Source organism: Rhincodon typus, chromosome 33, assembly GCF_021869965.1.
Source record: "Rhincodon typus isolate 14 chromosome 33, sRhiTyp1.1, whole genome shotgun sequence".
Lineage (NCBI taxonomy): Eukaryota > Metazoa > Chordata > Chondrichthyes > Orectolobiformes > Rhincodontidae > Rhincodon > Rhincodon typus.
The window spans coordinates 1255408-1279602 of record NC_063364.1 but is presented as its reverse complement, the minus strand read 5'-3'; the positions used below and the strand labels follow the sequence as shown (position 1 = coordinate 1279602).

The 24195-nt window shown below is 42.2% G+C and overlaps 2 protein-coding genes across 6 annotated transcripts in view; both read left to right on the top strand.

The window, feature by feature from the left end:
• The window catches only part of aldh1a3 (aldehyde dehydrogenase 1 family, member A3), a 139036-nt gene extending 136664 nt beyond the window's left edge, over window positions 1-2372 (top strand). For both annotated transcript variants that reach the window (XM_048615912.1, XM_048615911.1), the window contains one exon: window positions 1658-2372. In XM_048615912.1, the coding sequence (XP_048471869.1) occupies window positions 1658-1730 (73 nt within the window). In that variant the 3' untranslated portion in view covers window positions 1731-2372. The remainder of the gene's footprint in view (window positions 1-1657) is intronic.
• Window positions 2373-10309: 7937 nt separating this feature from the next.
• Window positions 10310-24195, top strand: part of lrrk1 (leucine-rich repeat kinase 1) — a 191774-nt gene continuing 177888 nt past the window's right edge. For all 4 annotated transcript variants that reach the window (XM_048615947.1, XM_048615946.1, XM_048615948.1 and 1 more), the window contains exon 1: window positions 10310-10445. The gene's annotated coding sequence lies outside the window, so the exon portion shown is untranslated. The remainder of the gene's footprint in view (window positions 10446-24195) is intronic.

Here is a 24195-nt window from a genome sequence, read left to right as displayed (position 1 = left end):
AAGTAACTTTTAAATGTTGCAACTGTACCTGCATCCACCACTCTCTCTGGCAGTTCATTCCACACATGAACCACTCTCTGTGTAAAGAAGTTGCCCTTCATGTCCTTTGTAAATCTTCCTCCTCTCTCACCTTAAAAATATACCCCCCAGTTTTGAACTCCCCCGTCTTAGGGAAATGACCTTGTCATTCACCCTATCTATGCCCCTCATGATTTTATAAAGCTCAGTAAGGTCACTCCTTAATCTCCTATACTCCAGTGAAAAAAAACAAGCCATTCCAGTCTATTTTTCTATCTCAAACCCTCCAATAGTTGAATCCCAGACCCCAGTGAAGCAAAAACAGAAAATGTTGGAGAACTCAGCAGGTCTGGCAGCATCTACGGACAGAGAAACAGTTAATGCTTCAGGTCACAGACCTTTTAGCTTAGAGGTAAGGTTGTTAGTTTCAATTGTTAGCTGTCCTGCCTCACCTACTGAGTACTTCCAGCATTTCCTAGTTTTAATTCAGATATTCAGCATCCACAGTATGTCACTTTCCCATTTGAAGTATTAAGGTTATAACATTGGGTCCAAAAGTATTGCTGCTAGAACTCACTTTATTAATGAAGTCATGGCATTTGCTGTCCCTTACCACCCAGTTACAATGATAATCTGGACACAAAGCATGTTGTGGGAGAAAAGAACCCCATCAATTTATTTGCCTTTTTTAGTTGAATTGGATTTATAACTTTGTCAGCAGATTTCATTCAGTGACATGGAAAATGACGCAGTTGGAGATTCTGTACAATATCCTCAGCCTCATTCAGATGTCCTGCAGTGATTGTGGTTGATTTATTTAAAGCAGGCCAGCCACTGGCCCTGTCTTAGTGCTAAAATTATTAAATTCAGTACTTGTAACTTTCCTGGAACGGGACATTGTCTGCTGTCCCTCCCAGTTGGTTCACTGCTTCTGACAGTTGTTCACAGGCTAAATCAGCTTTTCAGAATGTTTTTAATTATCACAAACCAAAAAAATCAGTAAAGCCTGGTCATTAGAGTGATGTTTGTGCAAACATTTAGTTTTTATATCAGCTTCCTGTTACTGCTGGTTGACGGTTGTTAGGCAGTCTAATGTTTCCTGGTGCTTTAATGCTCTGATGTAAACACTGGCCTCAGTAATATCCAGGCTGAACAGAATAAATGTAAGCAAGGCTTTAGCAACCATTTACACCAGTTAACAGCTGAGTATCTGGTAGACAGATCAGTGTAGCTTTATACCAAAGCCTTAGTTTCTCAGAGTAGTTGAAATAAAGTGGTATTCTCCTGCCAGGACAGGGACAGGACCCTCTTTTTGCCTTTACATTGACTTGAGCACTGTTCTAGGTGGAGGGACAAGCTGGGAATGGGATCTTGTTCAATTGTACAATATAAATGAGTCAACCTCACTTAAATCAGACCAGTGAATTGATAGCACATTTCTCTCTACAGGAACAACAGCTTCATTAAGGAAACTGTAAAAACAAATTGGAGGTTATTCCTTTAGTGCATGGGGTGAGGATTTGGGATTTGCAGGTCACCTCCTTGCAAATGTCCAAAAGGTGCTGGTCTTCACTGGGAGAGTTTAAATTGATATCTGTGGATTGATGGTACGCACTGACCCTTGTGTTGTGTCTCACAGAGGTGAATATGGACTGAGGGAATACACAGAAGTGAAAACCGTCACCATCAAAATCACACAGAATGACCATTAAAATGATGAAAAAGACCACGTGACATGGTACAAGAAGCAGTCTGGAGAAGAGCTGAATCATAAGGACATGGACATTGACAAAATTGAATTTTCTAACTAGACAAAGCTCTTAAATTCTTAAGAAATAATTTCTGACTTTGCACAAATTAAATATTTTGTATTTGTTATAACTTAGAATTTGTAGGTTCAATCTAATAAAAAGTATACTGTAATAGTGACTGCAGGAACCTCCCTTTATTTCCACATGCAGGTGCAGGTGAAAGGTTATACTAGCATGGTTAGTAAACTCATCAACATTTACTGGACAACTTTACAGATTCACAGTCTCAGCAAAGACCTTCACTCAGTGGGAGAGTATTGGCTGGTTACAAACTCCCTAACCACGAACAGTAATTCGATAGGTGGATAATCAACAGTCATCATTTTAATGCCGAAAAACATCTCAAAATGCTTCACAAATGGAAAATATGAAATCAGTTATTGATAGTTATAATGGGGAGGCAATGGCATTGTGGTATAATCCTAGACTATTGACCCTGAGACCCGAGACTTGGGTTCGAATTCCACCATGGCAGATGGCAGAATTTGAATTCAATTAATGGGCAGCACAGTGGCTCAGTGGTTAGCACAGCTGCCTCACAGAGCCATGGATCCAGGTTCAATTCCACCCTTGGGCAACTGTCTGTGTGGAGTTTGCAGATTCTCCCCATGTTTGTGTGGGTTTCCTCCGGGTGGGTCCAGCTTCCTCCCACAGTCCAAAGAGTGCAGGTTAGGTGGGTTGGCTATGCTAAATTGCCCATAGTATCCAGGGTCGTGCAAGCTAGGTGGATTAACCATGAAAAATGCAGGGATAGGGTAGGGGATGAAGCTGGGTGGGATGCTCTTTGGAGGATTGGTGTGGACTCGATGGTCTGAATGGCCTGCTTCCACTCTGTAGGGATTCTATAAAAATCTGGAACTAAGAGTCTAATGATAATAATAACTGTTGTCGATTGTCATAGAAAGCCCATCTGGTCCTTTAGGGAAGAAAACTGCCATCCTTATCTGGTCTGGCCTACATGTGACTCCAGATCCACAGCAATATTTCTGGCTCTCAGCTGCTCTCTGACCAACTGGGTATGGACAATGAATGCTGAGTTAGCCAGTCATGCCCACATCCTATGAATGAAAAACAAAAAAATCCAAATTCATCTTGGGAATGTTCAATGCAAATGCTGCATTCTATAAAATTATCTTTTGTATATAATCCTTAAATTTAGACACATACGTCTCAAACCTTCCACATCTGTCAATTTTGGAGATTTACTCATTAATGACGCTATAATTTGGATTCAGAGTCAGTGTGGAAGTCTCAAGTTGGGAATTGTGAACATCTATTCCCTTCAATTACTGAAAATACTTTTTGAATCAACACAATTTTATCGAGTAAATGTCATGCATGTCTGTAAGGGTTTAGCTGATGATTTTACGCCTTTTGATGAATTACTGGAAGTCCATTACAATGTAACACTTTGTTATAAATTATTGTTTGGATTATGAGAACTGTCTCTGTATTTTGAACATCAAACTAATTTTCCATTGTAACATTTATATGGTGTGGGGAACTCTCAGTGTACCTGGAAAGAATATTAGAGATCAGAGAAGAAAAGTCAGTCTGTTAGCATTCTTTCTTCCAGGCTGAATGCAGTATCTATCATCGGCAATTAAGCAACTTTCAAAGGGTCTGTTTCATAAGCAAACTAGATGAAGTTGTTGCCAATTTAATTCTTTAATTTAATCAAAACAAATGTATTTTTTAATGTGCTCCATCATGCATTGTACTGCAGTTCTTGCATTAAAAGCCCATTTGCTGTCCACATGGACAGTCATCACATGGCCATATAGCTGTCATCGGCAAATTTGCTAAACTGAATTTACCAAGTCATTTACGAATAAAGGCTGTATGACAGAGGATAGATGATTAACACTAAAACAACACTTGTGTCACAGTGGTATTGTCCCTGCCGCTGGAACAGAAGGCCAGGGTCCAAGTCCTGCCTGCTCCAGAGGTGTGTCATAACATTTTGAAACAGGTCGATTCAAAGAAAAGGACGATTCACTGAAAGGACGCTTGTGGCACAGTGGTAGTGTCCATACCTCTGAGCCAGGAGGTCCTAGTTACAGAGTGTGTCGTAACTCTGAACGGGGTATTGAGTACAAGAGTTGGCAGGTCATGTTACAGTTGTATAGGACTTTGGTTCGACCACATTTGGAATACTGCGTACAGTTCTGGTCGCCACATTACCAAAAGGATGTGGATACTTTGGAGAGGGTGCAGAGGAGGTTCACCAGGATGTTGCCTGGTATGGTGTGCGCTAGCTATGAAGGGAGGTTGAGTAGATTAGGATTATTTACATTAGAAAAACGGAGGTTGAGGGGGGCCCTGATTGAGGTCTACAAAATCATGAGAGGTATAGACAGGGTGGATAGCAAGAAGCTTTTTCCCAGATTGGGGGACTCAATTACTAAGGGTCACGATTTCAAGGTAAGAGGGGAAAAGTTTAAGGGAGCTATGCGTGGAAAGTTCTTTACGCAGAGGGTGATGGGTGCCTCGAACGCGTTGCCAGCGGAGGTGGTAGAGGTGGGCACAATAGCGTCATTTAAGATGTATCTAGACAGATACATGAATGGGCAGGGAGCAGAGGGATACAGATCCTTGGAAAATAGACGACAGGTTTAGATAGAGGATCTGGATCAGTGCAGGCTTGGAGGGCCGAAGGGCCTGTTCCTGTGCTGTAATTTTCTTTGTTCTTTCTCTTTGTTCTTTGAACAAATTGTTTGGAAAATATCTAACATCGAAAACAGATCATTTAGAATGAAAAAGATTGATTAGGGAAACAAAGATCAAGGATCAACTCAGTAACCACCTTCTCTCTACGTGTTAGTGAACCTCAAACTCTGACCTTAATCTCATATATACCCTTCTGACCCTTCAATCCTCTCAACTGAATATATCTTTTAACCAAATCTGTTTTCTATCTGCCTCAATCCTATTCAACTGCCTTCTCAATATATCATTCACTTCTTCAGTACCATTCACAGGAACATTTCTAATATCTCATGACTCCATTGGTGTTACTCCACTCAGTGCTTTCTCAACTGGTTTATTTCACATTGTGATTAGCTGAGAGTGAAGTAGCTTCATTTCGTCTGTAGTTTTACCTTTATCTCCGTCCAGCTTTTTCAAATTGGAAACACAGTCTCATCTGTTGTGCACCCACAAACCATAATTTGCATAGATTATGATTCCCCTAATGTACAAGATTGAATATGTAAAGTATTGTGTAGAAGCCACATGTTTAAGATCAATTTTTAAGCAAAAGGTTCGAATAAAATTTTTGTTGGGTTGATATCAGAGACTGAGTCACATCTGGGTCAACAATCATAGATCATCATAGAATCCCTATAGTTTGGAAACAGGCTCTTTGGCCCAACAAGTCCACACCGACTCTCAGAGCACCCCGCCCAGACCCATCCCCCTATACCCCACCTAATCTACACATCCCTGAACACTATGGGCAATTTAGCGTGGCCAATCCACCAAGCCTGCACATTTGGACTGTGGGAGGAAACCAGAGCACCCGGAGGAAACCCAAGCAGACACAGGGATAATGTGCAATCTCCACACAGACAGTCGCCTGAGGGTGGCATCAAACCCGGGTCCCTGGCGTTGTGAGGCAGCAATGCTAACCACTGAGCCACGTGCTGCCCCACACTGTTGAACATTTTGAAAAACAGCGTGAAAGAGTTGATCTCTACTATTTAACAATGTCACAATGACACCACCTGAAAACTGGAGGAGCAGCACCTCATATTCCGCCTTGGAAGCCTACAACCCAACGGTCTCAATGTGGACTTTACCAGTTTAAAAATCTCATCACCCCCCGGCCTCATCCCATGACCAACCCTCCCTCTCATCCCTGCCTCCTTGACCTGATACTACCTGTTCATCTTCTCTCCACTCCTATCCGCTCCTCCCACCTCACTGACCAATCCCCACCTCTGCCTACCTGACTCACCTATCACCATCTCATCTACCTTCCCCAGCCCCACCCCTTCTCTCTATTTATTTCAGAGCTCCCTTCCCCTCCCCCATTTCTGAAGAAGAGTCCCAACCTAAAACGTTAACTTTCCTGCTCCTCTGATGCTGCCTGGCCTGCTGTGCTCCTCCAGTTTCACACTGTGTTACCTCTGACTCCAGCATCAGCAGTTCTTATTATCTCAACTATTTAACATTGGTTTATAAAATCAATATTCCTGATAAAAGTTCACCTAATTAGTATTCATTTACAGCGTGATTTATCTAATAGTACACACATAAAAACAATGCAAAATATATGATACACATGCCAGTGATAGCCTGTAAGCACAACTACCATATTTCACTGGGAATAATAGACAACATTTTACATGAAAATCCTTTTAAATCACTCTGATCATCATCTCAATCACAGAGCATCTAGTTACTCATTTCCCAGATCAGATAATGTCTGACAATGACTACAGGTAATCCTCAATTGATTTCAGGATCTGTATACTCAGTGGGGAGGAACCCACATCACATTACCACCCCACTGTCTCTCTCAGGTGGTCTAGCAGAATATGTGGCATGTACAATCAACAATCGTTAAGCATCGAGCAACAAAGCAAGACTTTCATATTGCATTGCTGATATTTTATGAAACATCAATGGTGAAGGGATTTCCATCCACAGCACAGAGTGTGCTCAGAAAGGCTACACTCATCAACCTATTGTCTAACCATTCTGAAACACAGGACATTCTTCTTCAAAATGAGAGGAGAATGAAAGTGCTACACAATGAGTGAGCAAGTAGAGAATTAACAAGATTGTGCACTGGAAGAGAAAGTGAATTAGAAATACAAATCCAAATACTTGGATATAGGCAAAACTTTCTAATGTGTGCAAACAGACCAGATCATATAAAGTCATTTACTGATCATGGTGCTATATTGTGAAGGAAGAGAAGTCAGCTCAGGCCAATGTATGAATCACTGACTGTAGTTGAAGAGAATGAGGAAGAACACTTGATGATAATATGTTGAATGATAGCAATGAACAGCAAGACAACCAAGTTTTCAAAAATGTCCAACAGAGAACAACAAGTATCTATCCAGTCGCAGACACGATCACCAGATCAGGACTAGTTATCAAACCTCAAAAGCATTACATTGCTTTTTGAAATGTTAGTCTTGCAACCTCTGTTTTACATTGTCTATATAATTATTCAATTAACAACACATAGATCATAGATCATAGATCATAGATTCTCTACAGTGTGGAAACGGGCCCTTCGGCCCAACTGGTCCACACCGAGCCCCACAGCATCTCACCTAGATCCTTCCCCCATAACCCACCTAATCTACACATCCCTGAACATGATGGATGGAATCAAACCTGGTTCCTTGGCGCTGTGAGGCTGCAGTACTAACCACTGCACCACCATGCCGCCCCATTAATTGATGAAATCAACTGTCGCCAGGCAAAAGCAAGCTCAACATTCAGCAGACTCACCAACAGAAATCATGGAGTTGGTTTTAAAACAAATACCAAAATTTACCAAGCAGCAGTCATCACATGCCCATGTAAAACCATGTTCATCTATTTGATTTTGCTTTGTCTTAGGAAAAGGACGATGTTGTATTATGTACCAGAATCAGCATGCTTTTAAGAGATTTGCTAATGATATCATCACTGTGTCATAGCATATGACACGAGTACAAATGTCTCATCCTCCATCTACCTTGGATCACTTGAAGCATGACACTCCACTAGAAGCATGCTCCTCTGTTGTAACCTAATAGCTTAATTTTAGCCCTGACACATATGTGCCTGAGGAATGTAATATTTGTACCTAATAGTTCTAATAAACATCTGCTAGATTCTTCAATACTATGTTTCAGGAGGTATGTCATTCCTTGTTGTATCAGTTAAAATATCCTGCTGTCAAACTAGGCATTAGACAAACTAACGCCACATCAGTTGCAATGAATTGGCACTATATTGGCACAGGGGCTACAAAGTGTGCGAACTGGGTACAGGAGCATTGGAGCTTTCAAGTGTCATGAATGCATTTACGGGCACAGGTAGGCATGGAGAGTAAATGGAGCTCCGGGGTTAGGTTCAGTGATGAATGTAGTAACACAGTTTGGCATGGATGGGGACGGGGCTATGAGGGGTGTGAGGGCTGTTTTATGATATTTTTAAACTTCAACAAAATGCTGCAACTCAGAGGGTCCTACCAGCCCAACTCCACACTTACCGGCCTCTGCGTTTGTTATGCAGCCCATCTTGCATAACACCTGCAAGCCCCAAAATGAAAATCCCAGCTTCCTCCTGGGAATTGTCCTGATTCTGAGCTCTTAACCTAAGAGTGAAACTTCAGACTCAGGTCTACATTCTGCTGTAGAAAATTCTCCTGAACACGAGTGGAATTCTCTTGCCCCTCTCTGCCTTCTACACTGCTACTATCCAGGCTATATTTGTACAATTAAAGTCCTCTACTCTCTACTCTCTAAAATTTCTTTGGGAATTTGTTTTCCTGCATCCTTCCCGTTAGTTGGTAGTCTGAAGACTACCAAAGCAAAGTAATTGCACATTTTTTTTGTTCCTTAACTCTAACCAAATTGATTCTGTCCTTGACCCCTTTAGGACATTCTCATTTTCCAGCACTGAAATGCTCTCCTTGATTAATACCAACAGACCTTCCCTTTTCACAATTTCCTCGCTTTCATGATCAGCTTGTATTCAGGAATATTAAACACCCAGTCTGGACGTTCCTTAAGCCAGGTCTCTGCATATAGCCATAATATCAAGCTTCCACATGACAATCTGTGCCGATCAACCTATTTACTACACTCTATGTGTTCCCATGCATGCATAGTGACCTTGACTTAAACTTTATTACTTTCTTCTTTATTCTCAACTCACCTGATAACTCTTTCCCAGAATTTGTGCACCTTGATAGCCCTCTGTGATATTAGTTGCTGGTTGCCACATGCTCTTCATCCACTTTTTTTCTTTGTATTATTCCTTTCTTCCCCTTCTTCTTTTCTCAGTTTTTAGTTTTAGCTCAAACTTACCTGATAAAGAGAGCTCTTCAGTAGGAAGGCATCTTCAATGAGCTCCAGAGCAGAGGCAGCATCTTCAGAGGCAGCGTGTCTACAGAGTCGTCCAGCCTATGAAGCCTGGAGTGGGCCCCTGGGGCGGACAGCATGGCATGGGCTGGTGTAGTACGGAGTGAGACTTTGGCAGCGGCATGGCATGGGCTGGGAAGCCTGGAGCATGACTTGGGTGGCGGTAAGGCATAGGCAGGAAAGCCCAGAGTGGGATTCTGACAGCAGCGTGTTATGGACTGGTGAAGCAGAGAAGGAAAAGTTGGACTCTCTTTAAGTTATCTTTCTTCACTTTTTATTTTAAATGAATGTGAATGGTGTCTATGCATGGCAACAGTACACACTTTTCACTGTATTTTATATTGAATACATGTGACAACAAATGATTTGCTTCAATTCACTTCAATTCAAAGGAGGCAGCCATTTTGAGTGTCTCCAATAGACCCAGACAGGGGCCAAGTGCAAACAGTGGAAGGAACGTGTGAAAATTTAAGTGTCTCAGCTATCCATTCATCAGCTTCAGCAAACAGCATTGTCCGACCTACAAAAGGCTTTGTGGATCCAGCACTGGACTTTTTACTCGCTTCAGCACCCACAACACCAGAACAGAAGATCACGTCCAGAGTGCGTCTTGATGGACAGAATCCATGTTGTGGCAGAGGGAGGAGCTGTCATTCTCGATTCTGAAGGACTGCCTGAGGAGAAGGATATGAAATTGACTGAGAATAGGTTCTAGGTTGACCTTGCTGGCTGGAAACAAATGCTGAAGAAAAAGTGAATCTTTAAAGTTAAGTGGAAATCATCTCCTGACAAATTGTTTTCAAAAAGACGTGCTTGTCCAAAGAAATTGTTTGGGACCCTAGGGAAAGGTAACGTTGCTTTTTGATGGTTCAAGAGATTAAGGTCATTAACATTCCCATTGAGCTCACCTGAGGGAGCTGGGAATCCCATTTTCCCCCAAGCCCTGTCCTTGGGATTCCTTCTCCAGCTGTTGTGAGGTGATAGATCTGGGAGTGTCTATGGGTACGGTGTAGATCTGCTCGTTCCAAAGCCAAATGCTGCAAGTGAGAATTGCAGCACCAGGGGCAGCTCTTTGAGGAATTTGACACTCATTCCATTACAGGACAGGTTATGAGAGGGGTGAGGTGAGATGAAGATTGTGGACAATGTCAACGGATGGTAGAATCAGGAGGTGAGTCTGTAAGAGAGGGATATGAGTCTCTGCAGGCAATGAAACTGGGAAAGGCTGAAGATGGAGGGGAAGAGAGGACAGAAGCTTAGGGGTGAGGGGGTAAATTGGTGGAAGGTGGTGACTGGAAGAGGGGAGGGACGGAGGCGGGGTGTGGGGAAGCTGAGGGAGGGAAATAGGCGAAGGCAGAGGGAGGTGGGACTGAGCCTCATGCTGACTCCTCCCTGGGCACTGTCCTGAACTCGTTGTGTTTCCACCCACATCCTCTCTCTCACTTCCTCATTGCGACCTGCGACTCAAAAGAAAGTGGACCGTCGGTAGGTTCCCGGTGTGGCTGTGTCTCCGGCTCAGCAGGTAAGGGGAACCGTGGCTTAATGTTGGGTTTCTGACAGTGCTTGCTTCGGACTAGGCTCTGCTTTGTAAAAACTCGCGTTGTTAGCAGTTTGCCTAAAGAGCAGGTTGTTCCACATTGACTCACAGGCTAACTTCAGCTGTAAACCCTGCGGTTAAAGTTTTGGGAAAGATTGCTCAATGCACAACGTTTCAAAACATCTGTGTAGTACCCGGCAAATAGGTACTAATTCTAAATTTTAGGACAACCAGGAGATCAATACGCTACCAGGAAATTCATTTTAATTTTCACGGCAGTTGTTTATGTTTTCTTTAATTCATTCATGGAGTGTGGGCGTCACTGGCTGTACCAGTATTTATTGCCTATCCCTAGTTGCCTAGAGGGCAGTTAAGACAATGCTATGGAGATAGCAAGAACTGCAGATGCCGGAATCAGAGACTGCGGTGTGGTGGTGGAGGAACCCGGCAGGCCAGGCAGCATCGGAGCAGCAGGAAAGTTGACGTTTCAGGTCGGGACCCTGGATCTAGAGTCACATGTAGGACAGACCTGGTGGTCTAAATTCAGACGATTCTCCATTTCTTGCTTGAGATGAGTTTGAAATGACTAACAGGAATAGTTTATGGGGTTGGTTAATACTCTAGTTATTTATAATTTCTTCATAGTGATTTGGGGGTCAGACAGTAACCCGGTGTTTGGCCATAAGATATAGGAGCAAAATTAGGCCGCCTGGCCCCATAAATTGGCTCCACCAGTTGATCATGTCTGATATGTTTCTCAAACCCATTCTTCTGCCTTCTCCCTGTAACCCTTGGTCCCCTTTACTGATCAAGAACTAAGTCTGACTTAAATACAACAGTATATATTGGGAGTATAGGACAAGTTGAATCTGACAACGGACAGTGTTCAAGTCTGCTTTTCACCGACATCCAGTAATCCACACATCTCAGCCAGCTGCTCCAGTTTACTCCCACAGTCCAAAGATGTGCAGGCTAAGTGGATTGGCCATGCTAAATTGCCCATAGTGTTCAAGGATGTGTAGATTAGGTGGGTTTGGGGAATGAGTCTGGGTGGGATTCTCTGAGGATCAGTGTGGACTTGTTGGGCCGAAGGGCCTGTTTCCACACTGTAGGAATTCTATGGATCAGCAACACGAACCTGAGCGTACGTGTTCTACAAAGCTTTGTGGAACATCTACGCTCGGTTCGTGACAAACAACTGCACCTTCCAGTTGCTAACCACTTCAACTCCCCCTCCCACTCCTTGAACGACATGTCCATCTGGGCCACCTCCAGTACCACAACGATGCCACCCGAAGGCTGCAGGAATTGCACCTCATATTTCATCTGGGAACCCTGCAGCCCAATGGTCTCAATGTGGACTCCGCAAGCTTCAAAATCTCCCCTCCCCCGACCTCATCCCAAAACCAGCCCAGCTCGTCCCCGCTTCCTTGACCTGTCTGTCTTTTCTCCCACCTATCCGCTCCACCCATCTCACTGATCAACCCTCATCCCTGCCTCCTTGACCTGTTTGTGTTCCCTCAACTGACCAACCCCCATCCCAACTCCCTACCTACACTCACCTTTACTGGCTCCATCCCTGCCTCCTTGACGTGTCCGTCTTCTCTCCACCTATCTGCTCCTTTATCCACCTCCCATCATCGCCTCCCCGCCTCTTGCTCTTTATTTCATTGTCCCCTACCCCTCCCCCATTTCTGAAGAAGGGTTCAGACCCAAAACGTCAGCTTTCCTGCTCCTCTGATGCTGCCTGGCCTGTTGTGTTCATCCAGCTCTACACCTTGTTATCTTTAACTGGCAATTGTTTTTATTAGTTGAGAGAATTGTGGCTCTGGAAATGTTTGTGTGCACTAAACTGCCCAAACTTCTGGAGCTGTGGACCTTATCTCTAGCACAAATGAGTCATGTCAGATTAATTATAGTCTCATAAATCATTAGCAAGATAAGGATGGGGAAAAATAGAGTGGCTAGAAGCAGCTAAATAATAGTCTTATTCTTAGTGACAAAGAAGTTGCTGAACTCTTGGACTTACTGGAGAGAATGGAAGGAGCAGGGAATGGAGTTGAGGAGATAGTAATGCAGAAAAGGAGTTGGGTTAATTTTGTTCTCCAGAATGATACTGGTTAATAAGTGAACAGCCAGATAGGGATTAATGTGGCCCAACTAGATCTGATGATGAATTGCTAAACTAGTTCTGTGTCGGATCTACTCAAGTCCGTGTCCCTTCAGATTGGGTGAATGAAGATGGGACAATATTGGGAAATACTAATAAAGAATTTTTTTTTAATAATGGGAATTGCTGTTAAATTGGGAGATAGGGAAGTAACTAAGCACTTGGACAGCAGCGGACATATCCTGGTGAATGGGCCACTTAGGGGTTTGAAAAAGTTGCTTCTACGGTGAATGCAGAAGGATGTTGCGTGAGAAAGTGGAAGTGGAGCATGGGTGGTGAGAAAGTGAACAGAAATTCCCACTAATGCTCTGTATTGAGACAACGAAACTGGAGAAGCTGGGGAAGTGGAAAGGACAAGGGAATGGCCATGACCCTGTGAAAGTTAGAGAGACAGGATGGCAGTGAGATCAAAGAGAAAGGGCAAGATTGTGGATTGAGGTCGAAATCCATACAATCTGAGTTGTGGCTTTGTACAGGGAACAAGGGGGAGAAAAGGATTGAAGGTATGTCTCTGAGAGAACCTTTGAATGAACGAGAGACTGTGAACATTTTGGAAGGGGTATGGTGGAAGAGTGAGGACCTCAAATAAGGAGAAGGTGCCTTGAGCATTAAGTGGGGACAATCAAGGTACTTTGGAGTGCAGGTACATAGTTCCTTGCAAGTGGAGTTGCAGGTAGACAAGATTGTGAAGAAGGCTTTTAGTATGCTTGCCTTTATTAGTCAGTGCATTGAGTATAGAAATTATGAGGTCATGTTACGGCTGTACGGAACATTGGTTAGGCCACTTTTGGAATACTGTGTTCAATTCTGGTCTCCCTGCTGTAGGTAAGATTTACAAGGATGTTGCCAGAGGTGGAGGGTTTGAGCTAAGGAGAGAGGCTGAATAGGCTGGGGCTATTTTCCCAGGAATGTTGGAGTCTGAGTGGTGACCTTGGAGAAGTTTATAAAATCATGAGGGGCATGGATAGGGTGAACAGCCAAGGTCTTTACCCCAGGATAGGGGAGTCCAGAACTAGAGAGCTTGGGTTTAAGGTGAGAGGGGAAAGATTTAAAAGGGACCCAAGGGGCAACTTTTTTCATGCAGAAGGTGGTGCATATATGGCATGAGCTGCCAGAGGAAGTAGTGGAGTTTAGTACAATTACATCATTTTAAAAGGCGACTGGATGTGTATATGAAAAAGAAGGGCTTGGTGATATGGGCCAAATGCTGGAAAATAGGACTAGATTAATTCAGGATATCTGGTCAGCATGGACAAATGGGAAAAAAGGGTCTGTTTCCAAATATCTCTATGATTCTAGAATCTAACAGTCATAGCTCCTTGCCATGGTGGTTTGGGCAGCCTAGACTGAGATTTCTGTAAGGGGCATGGTATCTTCATCTGTGATCCAAGTTTTGGTCAAAACCAGACGTCAATGGCAGTCAGCCACAGGGAGGGCAGGGATGACGATTACCTTGACCATGAGTGATTGAGACATTCCTGTGGGAATCTTGACTTGATGTACTGATCTGCTGGCAGAATTTGAAAGAACTAGTTCTACCTGTCAATCTTTTCTTGATTTCTGTCTAACTGCTCCTTGCATCAGAAAACTACTCCTCCTCTATCTCTCTTCCCTTTATTTTTATTTATTTTCACTTTTACTTTATTCTTTGTTACTTTTTGTTTTAACACTTTTTTTCTATCTTTTTCCTTGTTGCTGGACTGGTTAGAGGCAGCAATTTCAGGGCAGATGAACATTCAGATAGAGAAGTAATGTCTAAATGTAAGGGGAGCTCGATAAAGACAGCAGTGTCTGGACAGGTGAAGGGGTACATTTAGAGGTGGCAATATCTGTGCAAATGTGAGAGGTAGTTGGAGGTACATCAGGATTGTGGGTGGGATCTTGGGTGCTTAAACAAGTGTGGAAGTTGGAGGGGAAGAGGGAAACTTTGGGACAATGAGAGTGGCACAGAGGCAGGGAGAAGTGTATTCCACATGTCAGGAGTCATGTCCTGATCCTGCTGAGAAAAATGCTGGAGATATACTGCAGGTTTGGCAGCATCTGTGGAGAGAAAGAGAGAGAAGATCCGAGTTTACGTTTTGAGTCGGTGACCTTTTGTCAAAAGTGGAAGATTTTATAAAGGCAGAAGAGGCAGCTAGAAAGGACACTAAGGAATGTCTGTGATATGGGGAAAGAAAGTAGAAATTAAATGTCAAAGGGAATGGTGGTTCGAAGAAGGGCTGGTAACTGAACAGGTGAAAAACCAATAGGTGAGTCCAAAAGTGTAAGTTGGAACAGCAGACTTATTGCCTGATTTTGATGTGCAAAGCAAGGAGAATTGTAGAACACAGTATTGAGTCTTGAAGATTGCATGGTCCCTGCTCAAAAGATGTGACGCTGTGTTTCGAGTTTCCGTTGAGCTTTACTTAAACATGCAGGAGACAGAGGGTAGAGAGGTCAGCATGTGAGTGGGATGGAGAATTAAAATGACAGAGATTAATAGCTTGAGGTCACACTTGCAGACTGAACAGAAGATTTCACCAAAGCAATCACTCAATCTGGGTCTGCTGATCCCAGTGTAAAGGAGACCATAACAGAAGCAAATACAGTACACTAAGTTGAAAGAGCTCCACATGAAGCATCATTTCACCTCCAAGATGTGTTTGGATTCCTGGATATGGAAAGGGAAGAGGTAAAGAGCAGGATTTGCATTTCTGGGAGTGGAGAGTGGGTGCTGGATGTCTTGGGACCATCGTTATGTGGAGGTGAAAATTGAAAAGAAATGCTGCCCTGCCATAATGAGTATATTCAGTCTGTAGTTTCCTGTTTAAAAATCAAAGTTACACCTGCCACAGTAATAGCATTTCAGTTTGAAGAATGTGTACTTTTAAGTTCTGCTCATTACACCATATGACATGGGCTGAATGGCATTCTATCAAGTCTGCTGCACCATTCAATGAGATTGTGGTTGATCTGATAATCCACAACTCCACTTTCCTGCCTTATCCCCATAATCTTTGATTCCCTTACTGATTTAAAAATCTTTCAATCTCAGCCTTAAATAAACTTAATTCAGTTGGTACAGTGCTGTGTGGTAATGAATTCCACAGATTCTCTACACTCAGAGAATAACTTCTTCATCTGTCTTAAATGGGTGACTTATTCTGAGATAATGCTCTCTAGTCCTAAACTTTCCCAAAAGGTTAAACAACCTCTCAGTATGTACCCTGTCAAGCCCCTTGAGAATCTTGTATGTTTCAATAATGCTATCTCTCATTTTCTAAACTATGGTAAGTATAGGCTCAATGTACGTAATCAAATCCCTCCATTCCTGGAATCAGCCTAGTGAACCTTCTCTGGATTGGCTCCAATGCTACTATATCTTTCCTTACGTAAGAGGTACAAAACTGTTCACAATACTCTAGGTGTGATCTAACTAGTTAGTGCTCTGTATAGTTTTAACCAGACTTCCCTATTTTTATATTCCATTTCCTTTGAAATGAAGGCTAGTTGCCTTCTCTATTTTCTGCTGAACTTGTATGCTAGCATTTGTGGTTTTTGCATGAGGGTTCCTTAATTTTTGTGCTGTAGTGTCCTGCAGTCTTTCTCCATTTAGATAACATTCAGTTCCTCTATTCTTTTCCAAAGCGTATAACTTGACATCTTCTCACATATTCCATCTGCCAAGTTTTAATCCACTCACTTAAACTACCTATAATCCCACAGTAGACACTTGTGTTACTCTCACCTATTGATCCAAATAATTAATATGAATTGTGAATAATTGTAGTCTGAGCACTGATTCCTATGCAACTCACTAGTTACAAATTGCCATTCTGAAAATGCACCCCTCTTTTTACCAACTCTGTCTTCTATTAGTTTGCTAATCCTCTGACCGTGCTAATGTACTACCCCAACACTTGTGGATTTTTAACTGATTAAGTCGCTTTATATGTGATATGTTATCAAAGGCCTTTTGGAAATACAAATATATTACATAGCATAGAATGATACAATACAAAAATGGCCATTCAGCCCATCGAGTCTGTACCACCAAAAATGTACTAGTATCTCCAATAGTCTTACTTTCCCGCATTAGGCCTATAGCCTTGAATGTTATGACACTTCAAGTGCTCATCCAACTACCTTTTTAAAGGTTGCCAGGTTACCCGTCTCAACTGTTCTCTCTCACAATGCTTTCTAGACTACATCCACTTTCTGGGTGAAAAGAGGTTTCCTCAAGTTCCCTTGAAACTTCCTGCCTTTCATTTTAAAAGTGTGTCCCCTTGCCCTTGATCCATTGACTAAGGGGAACAGCTGCTTTCTATCCACCCTGCCCATGTTCCTCATCACCTAATTCACCTCGATCAGGTCCTTCCTCAAACTTCTCCGCTCCAAATAAAAACAACCTGAGCTTATCCAGCCTGCCTTCATAGCTGAAATGCTCCATCCCAGGGCGATATCCTGGTGAATCTCATCTGCACCCCCTCCAGTTCAGTCATATCCTTTCTATAGTTTGGTGACCAGAACTCCACTCAGTATTCCAGCTGTGGCCTAACCAAATTTCTGTACAACTCCAACTCAACCTCCCTGCTCTAATAATCTATGCTTCAATGGATAGGGCAAATAACCAAGGTCTTTTTCCTAGGTTGGGGGAGTCGAAAACTAGAGGGCATGGGTTTAAAGTGAGAGGGCTAAGATTTAAAGAGAACCTGAGGGGTAACGTTTTCATGCAGAGGGAGGTGCATGTATGGAGCGAACTGCCAGAGGAAATGGTGGAAGTGGATACAGTTACAACATTTAAAACACATCTGGATGGGTATATGAATGGTAGGGTTTGGAGGGATATGGGCCAAATGCTGGCAAAAGGGACTAGGTCATGTGGGGATGTTTGGTCAGCGCAAACAAGTTGGACCACAGGGCCTGTTGCTGTGCTGTATGACTACGACTCTATATGACTGATAAAGGCAAGGCTGCCTTAACTTCCCTATTAACCTGCCCTGCCACCTTCAAAGATCTGTGCACAAGCACCTCAAGATCCCTCTGTTCCTCTGAACTTCCTGGTGTCTTGCCATTCATTGAGTATTCCCTTATCTTGTTACTTCTTCCAAAGTGCATGACCTCACACTCCGGGTTAAATTCCATCTGCCACTGATCTGCCCATCCAATCAACCTGTCCATATCTTCCTATAATCTAAGACGTTTCTTCCTCCGAGTAAACCCCAGTCTTTTTGTCATCTACAAACTTATTTATCATCTCCACACATTCTCATCGACATCATTCGTGAAAACACAAACAGTAAGGGAACCCATTACTGATCCCTTTGCTATACCCCTGGACACTGACCTTAAGACACATAAACAGACTTCTAATACCACTAACCCAATTTTGGCTGCAATTTACCAAGTTACCATGGATTCCATGTGCTTTTACCTACTTTATTAGTTTCCCATGTGAGATTTTGTGAAAAGCTTTGCTGAAATCTAACACACTTGGTCACGTGCTTAGAAAATTTATTTGGCATGATTTCTCTCTGATCTCTCTGATTGATCAAAGTTTGCTTCATTAAATGAAGTTAATTTTTTTCCTTCTGTACTTTTTACAATTGTTTCCTGACCACTGATATGAGACTCACTGGTTTATAATTCCCTGGTCGATCTCTTCCACCCTTCTTGTAAAGCAGAATGTAATGCTGTCCTCCAGTCATCTGCACCACTTTTCTGGCCAGAAAGGAGTTAAAAATTTGAGTCACAGCTTCTGTTATTCCCTCCCTTATCTCCCACAGCAGCCTGGGATACAACTCATCTGGATCTGGAGATTTGCCCACCTTTAAATCTGTAAAAACCTTCAATACGTCCTTCCTTCTTGTATCAATCTGCTCAAGCACTTCACAGTCCATTTCTCAAATTCTGTACCTGCATCTTTCTCTTGTGTAAAGACAAATGTGAAGTACTCATTAAACACTCTACCAATGTAATCTTAGTCCCTAATGGGTTCAACTCTTTCCTTGATTATTCTCTTCCCCTTACTATACTAGTAGAATATCTTGGGATTCTCCCTAATTTTGCCCATCATCACCTTTTTTTTCCCTGATCCCTGTTTGTCTTCCTAATTGTTTCCTTGAGCTCTCCCCTGCACTTTCTGTACTCCTGTAGGACCTCCATTGTTTTGAGGCCTTTGTACCTGCTATATGTCTCTCTTTTCTGTTGTTTTCTTTTTATCCTGTCCTGAATATACATCCAGGTTTCTTTGAACTTGTTTCTCCTTCATTTCACCCTAAAGGAGACATGTTGGGCCTGTACTCTCCCCAGTACCTTTTTGAATATCTCCCACTCTTCTGTAGATTTACCCTCAAGTAGCTGTTCCCTGTACATCTACTGGTTCCCTGTACATCTACTGGTTCCCTTTTATCTATTCTGCTTGGTACCTCCTAAAAGATTTCTACTAAATTTGTCAGGCATTTACCATTTCCTTTCATGAAGCCACGCTGACTCTGTTTGATCATATTATATAATCCCAAATGGTCTGCTATTATATCCTTTATAATAGACTCTAACATTTTCCCATTGATCAATGATATGCTAACAGACTTCTAGTAGTATGTCTCCCTTCCTTATTGAATAAAGGTGGCACAGTGACAGTTTTCCAATTCCCAGGGACTTTTCAAGATTCTAAAGATTCTTGGGAGATTACTACTAGTGCATTCACTAATTCTGCAGCTATTTCTTTTAACATCCTAGAATGCAACTATCAGGTCCAGGATACTGGTGTTTAGCCCGTTGGTTTCCCTAGTACTTTTTCTCTGCCCCATTTTAGCCCCATGATTATTTGGTACTTTTTGAATGCCGGAAGTGTCTTCCATCATGAAGACTAATACAAAGTATTTATTGAACTCCTGTGTCAGTTCCTGATTTTCGATTATTATTTCTTTGCCTCGTTCTCTTAGAGCCGTATGTTCATTTTTGCTTCTCTCTTCCTTTTCATATATTTAAGTGCTTACTGTCCATTTTTACTTTATTCCTAGTTTACATCAGTCTATTTCCTCATTATTTTGGCTGTCTTTTTTTGTTGTTTCTGTAACTTTCTCAATCACTAATTTTTAACATTTTGTGTTTTTTTTTCACTTACAATTTGATATTATCCTTAACTTCCTTAGTTAACCATGGTTGGCTTATCCATTTCCTAGAATCCATCCTCATGAACTATTTTCTTAAATGGTTCCATTGTTCATCAACCACGTTTTCTGCAAAACTCTTTCCCCAATCTAGTCTAGCCAGCTGTACCCTGATTCCTTTGTAATTAACCTTATGTTGGCACAGTTGTTTCCAACCCAGGTTTTTTCACACTCAAATTTAATAGAATTTGGCATTCAGTTTATGGTCACTATTTCCTAGAGGATCTTTTACTCTGATCATTTATTAAACTTGCCTTATCACACATCATCAGATCCAAAACAGCCTGAGACCTGGTTAGATCTGCAATATTTGCTGTAGGTAACTCCCAAATACATTCTATGCATTCTTCCAATTGCTACTTCTGCCAATTTGATTTTGTCAATCTACATGAAGATTAAAATCACCCATGAGTAACCTACTACCTTCTTTGTGTACACTCGTTCTAGCTACTGTTAGAGGCCTTTCGATGACTCCCCTCAGTGTTGTCTTCCCCTTGTTTTTTTTTAACCTCCACCGATGGATTTTACATCGTCCAACTAAAGCTTCTGGCTATAATACTCATTCCATCTTGTAGTAACAAAGCTACCCCTCCACACTTTTCCTTTCCTTTCAAAAAGTTATATACCCTTGAATATTTAATTTCTGTGTAACATGTCTCCATAATGGTCATACAGTCACACCCATTAGGCTTTACTTGTGCTGTCAATTCATTTATTTTGTTCTGAATCTTATGAGCATTTAAGTAGGGAGCGATTTATTTATCATTTTTGCAATTCTTTTCCCCCTTGGACCCGATTTTATTTTTTTTAATGTCTTCCACTCTGCCACTCTGAGGATCATTACCTAAATAGCTGTCCTTCAGTACTGCCATCTCACCAAAGTGTTATGGTACAGAAGGATGCCAGTGGCCCATCATGCCTGCAATGGCTTGTTGAATGAGCATCACTACCCCAGAACCAGGAGTCACAGTCTAAGGATACAGGGTAGGCCATATAGAACTGAAATGAGGAGAAATTTCTTCACCCGGAGAGTGGTGAGCCTGTGGAATTCTCTGCCACAGAACACGGTTGAGGCCAAAATATTAAATGTTTTCCAGAAGAAGTTGGATCTAATTGCTCAGGCTAAAGAGATCAAAAGGTATGTGGGAAAAGCAGGAGCAGGGTACTAAGTAGGATGATCAGCCATGATCATATTGAATAATGGAGAAAACTTGAAGGGTCAAATAGCCTACTCCCCTTCTTATTTTCTATCTATATATTTCAAGTGCCAATCTTTTTTCCTATACTCTTGCACTTTATTTTTATACAAATAATCATCCAATACCTTCTTGAATGCCTCAATTGAACCTGCCTCCACCACATTTCCAGGCAGTGCATTCCATACCCTAACTAGTTGCTGTGTGAAAATATTTTTCCACACTTCACCCTTGCTACTTTTGCAGATCACTTTGTCCTTTTATCCTTGTTCCTTTTATGAGGAGGAATAGTTTCTCCCTGTCTACTCTATCCAGCCCACTCATGATTTGAGAATCTCTATCAGATCTCTGCTTAGCTGCCTTCTTTATAAGGAGAACAGTCCCAACTTATTCAAACTATCCTCATAACTGAAGTTCTGCGTCCTTAGAACCGTTCTTTAAATTGCTTCTGCACTCTGTCCAGTGCATTCACATCCTTCCTATAATTCCACACCCAAAATGTATCCTAAACATCCTAGCAGGGGTCTAATGGGTGTCTTATACAAGTTCAACATTAGCTCCTTGCTTTTGTATTTCATGCCCCTATTAATAAAGCTGAGAAAACTGTAGATTTTCTCTAATCAACCTGTTCCAACATGCTGTTGTACACCTCAGGTGGGACTTGAACCTGAGCCTCCTGGCTCAGAGGTAGGGACAGGAGCCCTGAGGATACTGTATGCTTTGTGTTCCACACATGCTCTACCTGTCCTGCCATTTTCAATTTCTTTACCTGCTCCTGTGATATGAGTAAACCTTACCTACACAGGTAAATTCTTTAAAGAGGTCTCTTTTTTTTTTAAATTAACCAACCCCTGACCATGGTTCCCCATGGTAGGCTGATGGAGAAAGTGAAGTCGCATGGGCTCCAGGGTGTACTAGCTAGATTGATAGAGAACTGGCTGGGCAACAGGAGACAGAGTTGTAGTGGAAGGGAGTTTCTCAAAATGGAGAACTGTGACCAGTGGTGTTCCACAGGGATCCGTGTTGGGACCACTGCTGTTTGTGGTATACATAAATGATCTGGAGGAAGGTATAGATGGTCTGATTAGCAAGTTTGCAGATGACACTAAGATTGGTGGAGTAACAGATAGTGAAGGGGACTGTCGGAGAATGCAGCAGAATATAGATAGATTGGAGAGTTGGGCAGAGAAATGGCAGATGGAGTTCAATCCAGGGAAATGCAAGGTGATGCATTTTGGAAGATCCAATTCAAGAGTGAACTATACGGTAAATGGAAAAGCCCTGGGTAAAATTGATGCACAGAGATCTGGGTGTTCAGGTCCATTGTACCCTGAAGGTGGCAACGCAGGTGGATAGAGTGGTCAAGAAGGCATACGGCATGCTTTCATTCATTGGACGGGGTATTGAGTACAAGAGTTGGCAGGTCATGGTACAGTTGTATAGGACTTTGGTTTGACCACATTTGGAATACTGCGTACAGTTCTGGTCGCCACATTCCGAAGCATCCACATCCTTTTGGTAGAGGGTGCAGAGGAGGTTCACTAAGATGTTGCCTGGTATGGAGGGCGCTAGCTATGAAGAGAGGTTGAGTAGATTAGGATTATTTACATTAGAAAGACGGAGGTTGAGGGGGGACCTGATTGAGGTCTACAAAATCATGAGAGATATAGACAGGGTGGATAGCAAGAAGCTTTTTCCCAGAGTGGGGGACTCAATTACTAGGGGTCACGATTTCAAGGTGAGAGGGGAAAAGTTTAAGGGAGATATGCGTGGAAAGTTCTTTACGCAGAGGGTGATGGGTGCCTGGAACGTGTTGCCAGCGGAGGTGGTAGAGGCGGGCACAATAGTGTCATTTAAGATGTATCTAGACAGATACATGAATGGGCAGGGAGCAGAGGGATACAGATCCTTGGAAAATAGGTGACAGGTTTAGATAGAGGATCTGGATCGGTGCAGGCTTGGAGGGCTGAAGGGCCTGTTCCTGTGCTGTAATTTTCTTTGTTCTTTGTTCTGACCAGCCTGTACATTATTTTGCAGTTCTTTAGCTTCCTCTGGAATCTCCTTTCCCACTTTAATAAACCCCACTGGCTTATCATGTTTTACCACGTCCATTATCCCAGTTCTTTCCTTAAACCACCAATACTGTGACTTCACTGTAATAAAGTCAGACACACGAAAACACCTGATATTTTTTACTTCTCCACCCTCATGGCTTTCTTTTTTAACTATCTTTACCATCTTCAATGAAGTCTCCTTCTCCTTAACTACCCTAGGACTTCTCTTTTTCCCCAATTTCTATCCTTCATAGATTGAAATTGATGTCAGAAACCAACCTTCGATTTATGAACTAATTCATAAATATCTGCCATTTCTGCTGCTAATCTTGCAGTTTTAACTCTCTGCTCTTCCACATGAGTTCTCACCACTTCTCACTAGTGAACTTTTGAACTCCAGAATACCTGTCTCTCTAAGAGCATCATATGTCTGATCTATTACAATGCCCTTATCTATCTATCTATCAAAGTTACTTTGTTTGATTCTTTCAATATCTATGTACACTTGACCAGGTTCCCTCTTAAATTCCTAAGATGTTGTCTGTAGCCTTCAGGCACTTTCATATGCACTTAAGATGGCTTTTTTCACTTCATCATACTCCCCACATACTTTCTCTGATAGTAATGCAAATACCTCACTAGCTCTACCTACCAACTTTGTTTGGATCAACAATATCAATATGGTCACCGCCCATTTCATTTGTTTAGCCACCTTCTCAATTGAAATGATAAAGGCTTCTACATCTCCAAGTGACTTCTTCCACCCCCAGGAAACTGTTGGTAACTAGAAAAGTCATTATTACACAAGGCACAATTGGTTGGCAACACCCAAAATACAAGAAGAAGGCCAACACTCACCACTCAGTGTCTTTGAGTCCAATAATCCCAAACCCAGCCTGAAAGTAGAGATTTTGATCCGGACAAAAGCCCCCAGTTTGTTATGGACCAGACTAAACGCCCTGCAAATATATCAAGGAGATAGGGTTTAGGCTAACTTTTGTCTTATTTAAAGGCCAGTGTAAGGTGCTGTGTTCCAGATGTAATTCAATTGGTCACACTACTCTGCTTTAAGTAAAACATACCTTATTGTTGTCCCCAGTTAAAATATTAACAAAAGAAAGAAGAATTTCTCTTGATATAAGCAGTCCACCAGGAAAGGGG